At 42.7% G+C, this 12,619-nt stretch overlaps 1 protein-coding gene across 1 annotated transcript; it reads left to right on the top strand.

Moving 5' to 3' along the window:
• Positions 1-2: 2 nt before the first annotated feature.
• LOC113223277 (ralA-binding protein 1) lies at positions 3-12,614 on the top strand (the record flags this gene model as incomplete). The annotated part of the gene is made up of 7 exons (XM_026452766.1): positions 3-47; positions 2,069-2,230; positions 3,154-3,285; positions 7,898-8,005; positions 10,369-10,490; positions 10,729-10,852; positions 12,471-12,614. Coding segments are annotated over exons 1-7 (837 nt in total), but the record flags the coding sequence as incomplete, so codon positions are not given.
• Positions 12,615-12,619: the final 5 nt, after the last annotated feature.

Raw genomic sequence — 12,619 nt, forward strand, 5'->3', positions numbered from 1 at the left:
AAATGAATATACAGAACATTTCTATAGTGCTCAGCCCAACTGTGCAGGTACATGGTCTTCTCTACACACATACCCTCTGGTGCTGACGCTGGGGAACTGGGGTAATTTTCTATTGCTGAGTCACATGTAAAGCAGTGAACTTGAGAAGACAGGTAATGGATTAGCTTGAATACAGGTCTTTTCCTTTCATAGTTTGGACAGTGTCGGTGTATAAGATGATGAATACACTTGCCCTTTAGCTTTTAGTGATGTAATTTGAATGTGGGACAGTCTTTGATGTGGGTTTATAAACAAGGTCTGATGACAAGGATCCTTCATTAGTGGAGGAGGAGCCCATGGCATCTACAGTTACAGAGTTCATGTGTAGAATTTTAGAGATGCCAGTTATTTCATCAGTAGTGTTATTGCTTCATTATGTCACAGACACACATCAAACTCAGGCACAAAGGGACCTAACGTTAATTCGCCTGAAGATTTAGCCTGAGGATTTCGGTGTGTTAATTGGTATCTTTTTACGACATACATACTTGGCTTTCCTTTATTGCTGCTCAGTTGGTGCTGTCATAGAGTATATGTTTTCTTTTAATTAATGATATTTTACTCAGGCCAATAAAAAGGGAGATGATAAGTTATATTTATTATCTTAACCCCTGTTTTTGGCCAGTAGTCTGAGTCACCGTAAATCACTGTCACTGTTATTAGAGTGTGTTTTCATTTACTAAAGAGTCTTTCACTCAGGCAGTGGTTCACACCTTAATGCGAGCACTTCAGGAGGCTGTGGCAGGAGGATAGCTAGAGGCCAGGAGTGCAGCCTAGGCAACATGGCAAGACCCTGTCTCTGCAAAAAAGTAAAAAATTAGCTGGGTGTGGTAGCATGTATGTGTAGTCCCAGTTACTTGGGAGGCTGAGGTAGGAGGATTGCTTGAGCCCAGCAATGAGCTATGATCATTGTACTCCTCTCTGGGTGACGGCAAAATTCTGTCTCTAAAAAATAAAGATTCTTCTGTTACTCATTGGTTGCACTTTGAAAGCAAAATGTTTCTCAGATTTTAGTTTGATCATTCATATTAGGGTTTCAGGATCTGGTAAATATTACATTGATACTTAATGTTACTATAATATAATAGAGGTGGTTGTATCATAGAAGAGTCAAGTGTGTTGTGAGAGTAAGTTTTAGGTAGGAAATAATTTCTTGTGGTAGCTTTTCAGCCAACCTAATGCCCTGGTCTCCTAGCATGTGAACATCCACACTCAGATGCTGGCTGTGTCCAGGTGTTTGTTTCTGGAGTGAGGGCTTTCAACCTCAACCCAGTTTTACTGCTGTGGTGCTCTCACTTCCCTCACGGTCCTCATTCAGCCCGTTGTATCTGTTAAAACATCTCAAAGTAAGTTGAAAATAAAGATCATAAGATGTTTTAGCTGGGCATGGTGGCTCACGCCTGTAATCGCAGCACTTTGGGAAGCTGAGGTGGGTGGATCATTTGAGGTCAGCAGTTTGAGACCAGCCTGGCCAACACGGTGAAACCCCATCTCTACTGAAAATACAAAAAAATCAGCCAGGCATGGTGGCACACACCTGTAATCCCAGCTTACCAGAGAGGCTGAGGCAGGAAAATCGCTTGAACCTGTGAGGTGGAGGTTGCAGTGAGCTGAGAATGTGCCACAGCACTCTAGCCTGGGCTACAGAGCGAGACTCCATCTCAAAACACAAAACAAAAAAACAAAACAATACTCAAAAAAACATAAGATGTTTTAATCAGTTAATATTGTAGTGATAGAAGAAAAAAAACATGGATGGGCGTCAGCTTCTCTATCCTTTTCTTGTTTTTTTTTCCCTTTCAATTCTTTCTGGTGCTTGAATACCTGATTTAACTCATATTTTATGAGTTTTCTTCTTAAATTGACCATTTTCTTCTTAAATGGACCATTAACTAGCAAAGACTGTGTTGTCAGTACTGGGTAGAATTTTCTTTGTGTGTCCAGGATTAAAGGATATATTATGTTAGACCCAAATAACTGAAATAGAATGAAAATTTTAATGGTTTTCTTGTAAATCTTTTTTTCTTAGATCAGCAATCGAGTCCTGTATGTGTTTTTCACACATGTGCAAGAACTCTTTGGAAATGTGGTACTAAAGCAAGTGACGAAACCTCTGCGATGGTCTAACATGGCCACGATGCCCACACTGCCGGAGACCCAGGCGGGCATCAAGGAGGAGATCAGGAGACAGGTGTGTGCGCCCTGCCTGCCACAGCCTGCCTCTGCACTGGCCATTGTGGAGTCCGCTGGTGACGGGCTGTTGTTTCCTGAGCACTTTGTGTGTGTCTGGAGCTATGTGAGGCACACTCAAGTCAAAAATTCCCATCTGGTACTGTTTCATGCCAAATAAGTCGGAATACCATGGTGGAAAGAGCATAGTTTTTGGAATCAAAAGACCTGGCCTTAAATTCTTGCTCTGCTCTTAGTTAACTGATTTGAGGCGAATTCTTAACCACCTTAGGCGCTGGTGCTCTTGCTTTAAAATGGACCCCCTTAAAGGATTGATGTGAAGATTACCACGAATGAGACAATACATGAACCATGCCAGGCACGTTGTAAATAGTCTAAAAACGTTTGCTTTTTTTGGACAAGGTTGCTGTCATCAGCCATATTTTATAGATAAGAATATTAAAATTCAGGGAAGTTAAGTTAACGTGATTATTAATTATAGACCCAAGATTTGAGCCCAAATCCTGGGCTTTTTTACTGTGCTATTTTGATGGAAGTAACCGTGCCGTGTTTGTGTATGTGTGTAATCAAGACTAAGAAAGGTAATTACATTTGATTATTTATTTGCATGCACTTTATCAAACCCCTGCTTGCTTTTCTTCCCTTGTGTCTGCCATGAGCTCCCAGTTCTTAAACGAGTTAATGATGATGACATTGGAGATGGGGATGTTGATTAAGTATTATTGAACCAATACAAATTAGCGAATAATTCATTGGCAAAACAATAAGAATGATTTTTCAGTCATATCGGTGCCATTACTTTACTCTAATGAAATAAAGGATAATTGAAAAATAGTTGATTCTTCATCTTTAGAAATTGCACGTGTTGTTAGTTTAAGATAAGAGGCTATGGAATGCAACTTAGTGTGTGGCATTGCTTTCTAGGAGTTTCTTTTGAATTGTTTACATCGAGATCTGCAGGGTGGAATAAAGGATTTGTCTAAAGAAGAAAGATTATGGGAAGTACAAAGAATTTTGACAGCCCTCAAAAGAAAACTGAGAGAAGCTAAAAGACAGGTGGGTTACTATGTTTGATACCTAATGTTTATAATAGAACGTGTTGGAGTCTTTTATATCCTTTATGTGCTCTTTTAAGTATTTTCTTTCTTTCCTTTTGATGTTGACCAGGCTGGTCTCAAACTCTTGGCCTCAAGTAATCCTCCCACCTCGGCCTCCCCCAAAGTGATGAGATTACAGGGATGAGCCACCACGCCCAGCCCAAGTTCTTTCTTTTAAGAATATTATAGATAATGTCACTTGAAGTGAACTTCTCTGGTGGGAAATTTACTCACTAAAATGTTTCTAGTCCTGTATTATTGATATTGCAGCCTGGTGTCAGTCACATGTTTCAATGTAATCTAGAAAGTTTTTTTATGTTTTTGAGACAGGATCTCGCTCTGTCACCCAGGCTGGAGTGCAGTGGCGTGATCATGGCTCACTGTAGCCTCGACCTCCGGGGCTCAAGGGATCCTCCTACCTCAGCTTCCTGAGTAGGTGGGCCCACAGGTGTGCGTCACCATGCTCAGCTGATTTTTTATTGCCTGTAGAAATGGGGTCTTGTTATATTGCCCAGGCTGGTCTCAAACTTCTGGGCTCAAGCAGTCCTCTCACCTCCCAGAGTGCTGGGATTACAGGCATAAGCCACCATGCCTGGCCCAGAAAGTTTTGTTTTAATTAAAAATGAATTTACTAAAAAATTTGTCATTTCCTGCTTGGTTATACCTGTAAACAGGGCTTTCTGCAGATGAGAAGCAGGCTGGATGGTGACACACCTGCGGGGACTGCTGGAATTTGAGGCATTTAGTATTAGCTCCTTGGAAATGTAGTGATGAGGGTTGCCTGGAAGGTCCTGAAGATCAGGAGAGATTCTGTTTATGTAATAATAAGAAGAGGGGCATGCAGTACCTGATGAGTTTAGGGTACGCCAGTCAGACTTTTGAGTTCCCTCTTGTTTAGTGTGTGTTGCTTGGTTCTGGGACTGTGAGTGGACCAGCCACAGCAACAGTAAAGTCCCAGATCTCTGGATCACCTGAAAATCCACATTGCAGATCAACTGCAGCATCTACACAGCACATCCAAGGATCATTAGTTAGCCCTTGCCTGAATTGGGGAACATGGTAGTAGGTCTCTGTTGTGGTTGTGTTAAAAAGACAAAGGCAACACGAGTACTTCTGTTTCTTTGAGGTCAGAGATTTGTATTCATGTGGAGGATAGCTTTGTGAGACGGGGCGCATTCGTGGAGCTTTCACACGGCACTCCGGGATACGTCATCTAGCAGAAGCCCTCTGCGTATTTCCTTCTTCTCCCTAGCTCACCAGGTTATCTATCTCTTGCTTCCTTTACAAAACTCTTTCTTCTTGTTGTTATTGCCGTTAAAAATTTCCCTTCATGTCTCAGCCTAGAATCAGGTATTAGAGACGGACCACTCAGGCTTCAGGGGCAAATTGTAATTGTTAATCATACGGCATCCCCAGTCAGCCTTTAAATGAAGAGTCCCCTGACTGACCTAGGACAGGGCTGATGGAGGTTTGGCTTTTGTTTATCTTGCTTCTACGTCTCGCTTACATAAAGGAATCATGATATAGCAGCCAGAGCCAATATAAGAAGGGATGGATTAACTTTGCTTTACCGATTTTCCCGATGCTGTGTTTTCACGCCAGCTCATTAATTCACAAAATGCACAAAAGATTCCACAGAAGTCTAATGTATTTTTGTGTATTAGCAATTCACAATTAGATATTGAAACTAAAAAAAAAAAAGAGACCTAAATAAATGGAGAGAGAAATCATGCATGTGGTACAGAAGATTCAATGTCGTTAAGATGTTAGATTTTCCCAAATTTCAACTTTGAGGAACAAATGACTTTTAAAGAAAGAAGTAACTTAAATATTAACAGACTAAAAACAAGAAAAACCCACAACATCATATCAGTAGATGCAGAAAAAGATTTGGTAGAATTCAATACTTATTCATGATAAAACTCCCAGCAGGTAACTTTCTCAGCCTGATGAAGTACATCTACAAAGAATCTACAGTTATCATACTTGATAGTGAAAGACTAAATGCTTACCCTAAGATTGGTGTACACTGGAGGGATTTCTGCTGTTACCACCTCTATTAAGCATTGTACTGGACGTTCTAGCCAGTGCAATAAAGCAAGAAAAAAGACATGCATATTGGAGAGAAATAAATTTTTATTCTTGGATAACATGATTATCTGCCGAGACCAGCTCAGTCAGGGAGACCCTAATCCAGTGGCACTAAAGGAATTAAAGACACACACACACAAATATAGAGGTGTGGAGTGGGAAACCAGGGGTCTCACAGCCTTCAGAGCTGAGAGCCTCGAACAGAGATTTACGTACGTATTTGCTGACAGCAAGCCAGTGATAAGCATTGTTTCTATAGATTATAGATTTACTAAAAGTATTCCTTATGGGAAACAAAGGGATGGGCTCTGGCTAGTTACCTGCAGCAAGAGCATGTTCTTAAGGCACAGATCACTCATGCTGTTGTTTGTGGTTCAGAAACACCTTTAAGCGATTTTCCACCCTGGGTGGGCCAGGTGTTCCTTGCCCTCATTCCGGTAACAGCCGTCAGCGTGGGCATCGTGTCCATTACGAACATGTCACAGTGCTGCAGAGATTTTGTTTATGGCCAGTTTTGGGGCCAGTTTATGGCCAGATTTTGGGGGCCTATTCCCAATAATTATCTACATATAAAATCCTAAGGAATCTACAGAAAAAGAACTAATCAGTGAGTTTAGCAAGGTTGTAGGTTACAAGATCAGATACACAAATGTCTAATGTATATCTATATGTTAGAAATGCACAATTGGATAGTAAACCTCAAAAAAAAAAAAAAAAAAAAAAAAACCTAAATAAACGGAGAGAGACATCATGCATGTGGAACAGAAGATTCAATATTGTTAAGATGTTAGGTTTTCCCAAATTGATCTGTGGGTCCAATCCCAATCAAAATCCAAACAGATGGTATTTGTGAAAATGAAAAAGCTCTTCTGAAATGTATGTGGAAATACAAATGGCCTAGAATATAGGTCAACAGTGTTGAGGAAGGACATATCCAGAAGATTGGAGGACTCATACTACCTGATTTCAAGACTTGCTACAAAGCTGCAGTTAATTGAGACCACAGGTATCGGACACGGATATACATACAGAATAGAAAGTTCAGAAGTCGACCTACACATATGTGGGCAATTACTTTTCAATGAAGATACTAAAATAATTCAGTGGGGAAAGGATATTCTTTTCAACAAACAGCACTGGAACAGATGCAAAGAAAAGAAAAACTTTATCCATACAACATATGCAAAAAATAGCTTGAAATGAATCATAAACTAACACTAAAAGCTTCCAGAAGGAAAAAAAAAAACAGGAAAAGATCTTACTGACCTTGGCTTAGCCAGTAATTTCCTAAATAGGACACAAAACTTATTATAAACTATAAAAGAAAAATTTGAGAAATTGAATTTCATTAAAAAATTTTAAAACATGATCTTCAAAAGGTATTAAGAAAATAAACATCCAAGCCAGAAGCTGTGACAAAATATTTGCAAAAACTTGTGTCTGATAAAGGACTTGAATTTTTTAAAAAAAATGTTTACAGTTTAGTAAGAAAGCAACCAATTTTTAAAAGGCAAAAATTTGAACAAATACTTTACCAAAGATCATATATAGATGACAAATAAGCACATGTAAAGACTCTCACCATCATTAGTCATTAAGGAAATACAGATTAAAAGTACTCTGAGATAACAGTATACATCAGCTAGAAGAGGTTGCCCTTGGTAATGCAAAATGGTGTAGCCATTTTGAAAAACAGCTTGGCAGTTTCTTATAAAGTTAGACATACTGTTACTTACCATAGCACCCAGCCTTCCCACTCCTAGGTATTTATCTAAGAGAAGAAAGCATTTGCCCTCACAAGGCATGTGCGAGATGTTCCTAACAGCTCCAGTGACAGTAGCTGACAACTAGAAGCAACCCCAATGTCCGTCAGTTGGTGAATGGATGAACAAATTGGAGTACATTTATTCCATGGCATATTGCTCAGCAACTGCTGATACAGACAACCAAGTAGATGAATCTTAAAAGCATTGTGGTAAGTGAAAGAAGCCAGATAATCACATTACTTCCTGATTGATTCAGTTATGAAACTCAGGAAAGGAAAAACTGCAGCGATGGAGACCAGGACAGGGGTTGCTAGATGTCGGCGGATGGTGGAGGAGCCCAAGGGCACTTTGGCGATGGAAATGTTCTAGAGGATGATGGTGGTGCTGGTTCCTTATGTTTATGAACACTAAATTCTGTGCTCAAGATTTACCCTCCTGACCACACCCTCCCTAAGTATTACATAGGTCACTTCTGTGGAAGGGTACCAGAAACGGCAAGCACGTTCACCAGAATTGAGTATTTTTGACAGTGCAGGCACAGACTGAGATTTCCATGTTATATTCCAAGCCCAGTTACCAAATGCCCATCCAGCTAGATGGTTCATCTGGCTGTTACTGTTTCCATTCGAGGAAATGAGAAGGACACGTGTGAATTTGTTGAATATGTGTTACACATAGGCTGAGCAGTTCTTTTTTATTTGTCTCACTTGACAGGAGTGTGAAACCAAGATTGCACAAGAGATAGCCAGTCTTTCAAAAGAGGATGTTTCCAAAGAAGAGATGAATGAAAATGAAGAAGTTATAAATATTCTCCTGGCTCAGGTAACCTAAAATCTTTTCCTTTTTTTTTTTGTTTTTGAGACGAAGTCTCACTGTTGTCCCCCAGGTTGGAGTGCATCGAAGCGATCTCAGCTCACTGCAGCCTCCGCCCCCCCGGGTTCAAGCGATTCTCCTGCCTTGGCCTCCGAGTAGCTGGGATTACAGGCACCTGCCACCACGCCCAGCTAATTTTTGTGTTTTTAGTAGAGACGGGGTTTCACCATGTTGGCCAGGCTGGTCTAGAACTCCTGACCTCAGGTGATCCACCGGCCTCGGCCTCCCAAAGTGCTGGGATTACAGGCATGAGCCACCGTGCCCGGCCTGCAAGGCTCTTAATGGTCATTTAAACATAACTTGAGTACAGATGTGAATATTTTAACCAAAATTATAAAGTGATTCTGAGGCCCTGTGTCTGTTTTATTTGTCCCTTCCTTTATGTTGTGTTTGTTAAAATGTTCGGTTATGGCGAAAGAAACGACCTGATATTCACTAATGACTCCTTACTGGGCATTGTTCTAGATGCTTAATCTCATTTGGTCTACACACAGGTCTGAATTATAGGTCTTTTCTCTAATTTCCAGATTAGTGATACTTGTTCCATATTAATGAGATGAGACTTTTAAAAATATTTTAAAAACCGTTGTTCCTAACATTACAAAGTCTGGGATCCTTGAAATGTTAGGTACAGATTTTTTCTAATAGTTGTTGCTAATAACACCTTTAAGATATTTTGATTTTATTCTTTGCAGGTGAAATCAGTTGTTGGAGGCAAATTGTCTTATTAGTCCTTCACTGATTTAACAGATATCCCTTTTGTGCCTCCTGTATTCCAGGCATAGAGCTGAAGATGAGCTCGTTTCTTTCCGTATTTCTCAAGTCAGCCTCACTTTGTTCTGGAAATTGCCAGAGTTTAACCAGAAAGGAATGAAGTTCTAGGCTCTGACAGCATCGTGTCTGGGGTTCCAGAAACTCATGTGGTTTCCCTAAAGCCCAATAAGTTTCAGTCCTTCTGTCACCTCTGAAACGTGTGTGGTTTTGCCTCGCAGGAGCACACAACTGTTTTCCCTGAGGAGAGGATGAAGTCCCAGATGAGGTCTTTGTTTCGGGGTTCTTCAGTCTGGTGTTTGCTGGAATGTGAGCTTTAGTAGGTACGCAGAGGTACAGGAAGGACATCTGTGTGTTCAAAAACATTTGGGCACTACTGTGCCCTTCATCTCCAGGAGAGAGGTTCTCAGCGCTCTTGCTGTTTGTGGGTAGTTGATTTTGGCATGTGACCATGGCGAGTTGTTACCTTCTCAGTACCGGCTCGTGTGGAAAGAACGTCTGTCCCCAGCTCCTCATCCCCACAGCCACCTTCTGTTACTCTCTTCAGTTTTGTCTGACTTGCTGCTTTTCTAGGTTGGAGGGGCTGTAGATCTTGTGCAGATAGTGACTTTTTCCCCATTCTTTTAATAAGACTGATGATCTTACCAGTCTTAGAAATGGATATTCTGGTAAAGCAGAATATTGACTATTTAAATACTTTTGGGCCAGGCACGGTGGCTCATGTCTGGAATCCTAGCACTTTGGGAGGCTGAGGCGGGCGGATCACCTGAGGTTAGGAGTTCGAGATCAGCCTGGCCAACATGGTGAAACCCCGTCTCTACTAAAAATACAAAAATTAGCCAAGCGGGATGGCAGACGCCTGTAGTCCCAGCTACTCAGTGGCTGAGGCGGGAGAATCACTTGAACCCGGGAGGCGAAGGTTGGAGTGAGCCTAGATTGCGCCACTGCACTCCAGGCTGGGTGACAGAGTGAGACTCTGTCTCAAAAAAAAAAAAAAAAAAAACCTGAGGACTTTAAAGAGGATGGTGGCTTATGGAAAGGTGGAAAACTTTCTGTGATGATCTTCCCTTCACACTGATCTGCCTTAAAGGTGACGCTGACACCAGCCAGACACCTCTTGGATCCTTCTTTTCCTAGTGACCCCATCAAAGGTCACCATGGCCCTACCGATGTCTACTTTCCTGGGAGATGGGGAGGCATTAAGAGTGGGAAGCCAAAGCCAGTTTCATCCCTCAAGCCCTGGCTTCTCCCTGTGTGGTGACCTCACAGGGGCCTTTGCAGTAGGAAGATAATGGGGTTCCTGTGTGGCATTTTGTTATTGAGAAAAATCTAGTCATTCCCCCAAAATAACTTTACCTTTTCTCAAAGAAGCCTTTTCTTGACCCTAATGAAATAGGATGTTTTTGGTTGTATAATACATAACTTGTGTTCCGCTCGGCACTCAGTGGGGCTCAAGAATTCAGGGCAACATGGGAGACCCCAAACAAGTGACATTTCCTGGGCTAAAACTCTGCGGTGTTCACCAGTGATCATTATTTCAGGAGAACGAGATCCTGACTGAACAGGAGGAGCTGCTGGCCATGGAGCAGTTTCTGCGCCGGCAGATTGCCTCAGAAAAAGAAGAGATAGAACGCCTCAGAGCTGAGATTGCCGAAATACAGAGGTAAAGGAAAGCCAAGGTTTTGAAGCTTCTGAGAATGTTTCTTTAAATATAACCATAATTGTTTTAGCTCTCAGACTTTCCTACAAAAGAATTAGGCATGTGAAATTAATCATCTTTAAGTTTCTTATTTATTAGGTCTTAAGAATGGTGTTACATTGAGTCATGAAAACGTCGTAAATACAAAAGGTCACACACAAGCACGCCCAGTAGCGTCTTCCTTTGTCTCTCACCTTTGCAGTCGCCAGCAGCACGGCCGGAGTGAGACGGAGGAGTACTCCTCCGAGAGCGAGAGCGAGAGCGAGGATGAGGAGGAGCTGCAGATCATTCTGGAAGACTTACAGAGACAGAACGAAGAGCTGGAAGTGAGTTCTGGGGGAAAATAAGCAAAACGCATACTAACTTTTAGAAAGTTGTAGAGACCACATATTTCCCCTCAGAATTGTCCTTCTTCTTCTCGTCACCAGTTGGGAGGCTGAGTAGAGAGGAATTTAGGGGCCATCTCACCGAGCGTCTGTAGGACATTAGTCTGTAGCTAAGTGCTGGCCAAGCAGATGGCACCTGTGTGTCTTCCTCAGGCTGTGAAGTGGCGTTCCGTGACTTTAGTGTGACACGTAGAGCCTTCTCCAACCGAGGTAAAGGCACGCCTCACTTGACTGTGCCAACTTGAGCAGCTCTGAATGACCTAGTCTCTGTTCCCAGAGAAGGTGAACAGAAAAATCAGCGCTAGTGATGGAAGGAGCAGTCTCCCGAGCCTCCCTGTGGGTGAGGCAAGAGACGGTTTCTCTTGTCCTCAGCCCGAGCAGCAGCAGGTGAGAGGGAATCGGTGCTAAGAAGCGAGGAGAGGCTGCAGAGCGAGAAGGCGGCAGAGATAAAGGTCTAGATCACCATTTCCCTTCTTACCCCAAATAAAATATCGTGTCCAGATATTTTGCCTAAGGATTGAGAGAAGACATCCCCTTCACAGAAAGGAGTCTAAGGATAGAGGGACAGCTCTGTGTCCCTCATTTGGGTTGGCTCAGTGGCTGGTGCGAACCAGAACTACACCCTGCACAGAAAAGCAGAATGCCACACACAGCCCCTGGCTCTGAGGAGGAAAACAGAATCCAGAAGTATTGTACTTGGAGTGTAGGCTGAATTGCTGTAATAAAGAGAATAACACAGTGGTTTAAACAAGATGGGTCTCTTGTGTGGCAGGTGGTCCAGCCCATCATCCTCCACACCAGTTTTTTCCACGTGGGGTCCAACGTGGCTGCTCTGTCTTGCCACTCTTAGCAGGACTAAGTTAGCAGGGAAGGGAGAAGGCATGCCCAGTCGCCAAAGACAGGGTGCACGCGTGGCACTCGGTGCTTGCGCTTATGTCTACGCCCCTTTTGCAGGGCCGAGTCCATGCCACATCCACGCAAGGCAAGCTGGCACCCGCCACAGAGCGGAGGCCATGGCGGGCAGGGCCGCTGCTATTCCGTGGTACCTAAACTCTGCCGAGCACGTCCAGATGGTTTAGAATTGGTAATTTTCTATGGTTTGATTGAGTAGGACATTTCAGAATTACAGTAATGCCATTCACAAAAGACAGAGGATATTCACCTTTGAAACAAATCTAGTTTTTTATCTGATCTCTAACTCCCCTTTCTAATTGCTGCTAAAATTACTTTTATTCTCCTTACGGGCTGTTCAGAAGCCAAAGTTATGAGTTGTCTATTTTAAACACTAGGACACTGAATTATTAAAATGATGGGTTTCTGTTGGCACATGGATGTGTTTCTCTCCAGTAACCAGGAGCGGGGTTTCCAGCCTCACATTCTGAGGAGTCACGTGGCCCTCACTGTGCACTGTGCATTCCCGCTGTTTGTCTTCTGTTTCACAACCCATTGACTTAAAACCAGATTCCTCTGTAGGATGCCCTTGCTAACCGGGCTCTGCTCCTGGGAAATCGTCCTCTGACTTCCTTAAGTGATAACTGCCCTCTCTATCATTCCCTAGATAAAGAACAATCATTTGAATCAAGCAATTCATGAGGAGCGCGAGGCGATCATCGAGCTGCGCGTGCAGCTGCGGCTGCTCCAGATGCAGCGGGCCAAGGCCGAGCAGCAGGCGCAGGAGGACCAGGAGCCTGAGTGGCGCGGGGGTGC

This window comes from Piliocolobus tephrosceles, unplaced genomic scaffold (assembly GCF_002776525.5).
Source record: "Piliocolobus tephrosceles isolate RC106 unplaced genomic scaffold, ASM277652v3 unscaffolded_40530, whole genome shotgun sequence".
Taxonomy (NCBI): domain Eukaryota; kingdom Metazoa; phylum Chordata; class Mammalia; order Primates; family Cercopithecidae; genus Piliocolobus; species Piliocolobus tephrosceles.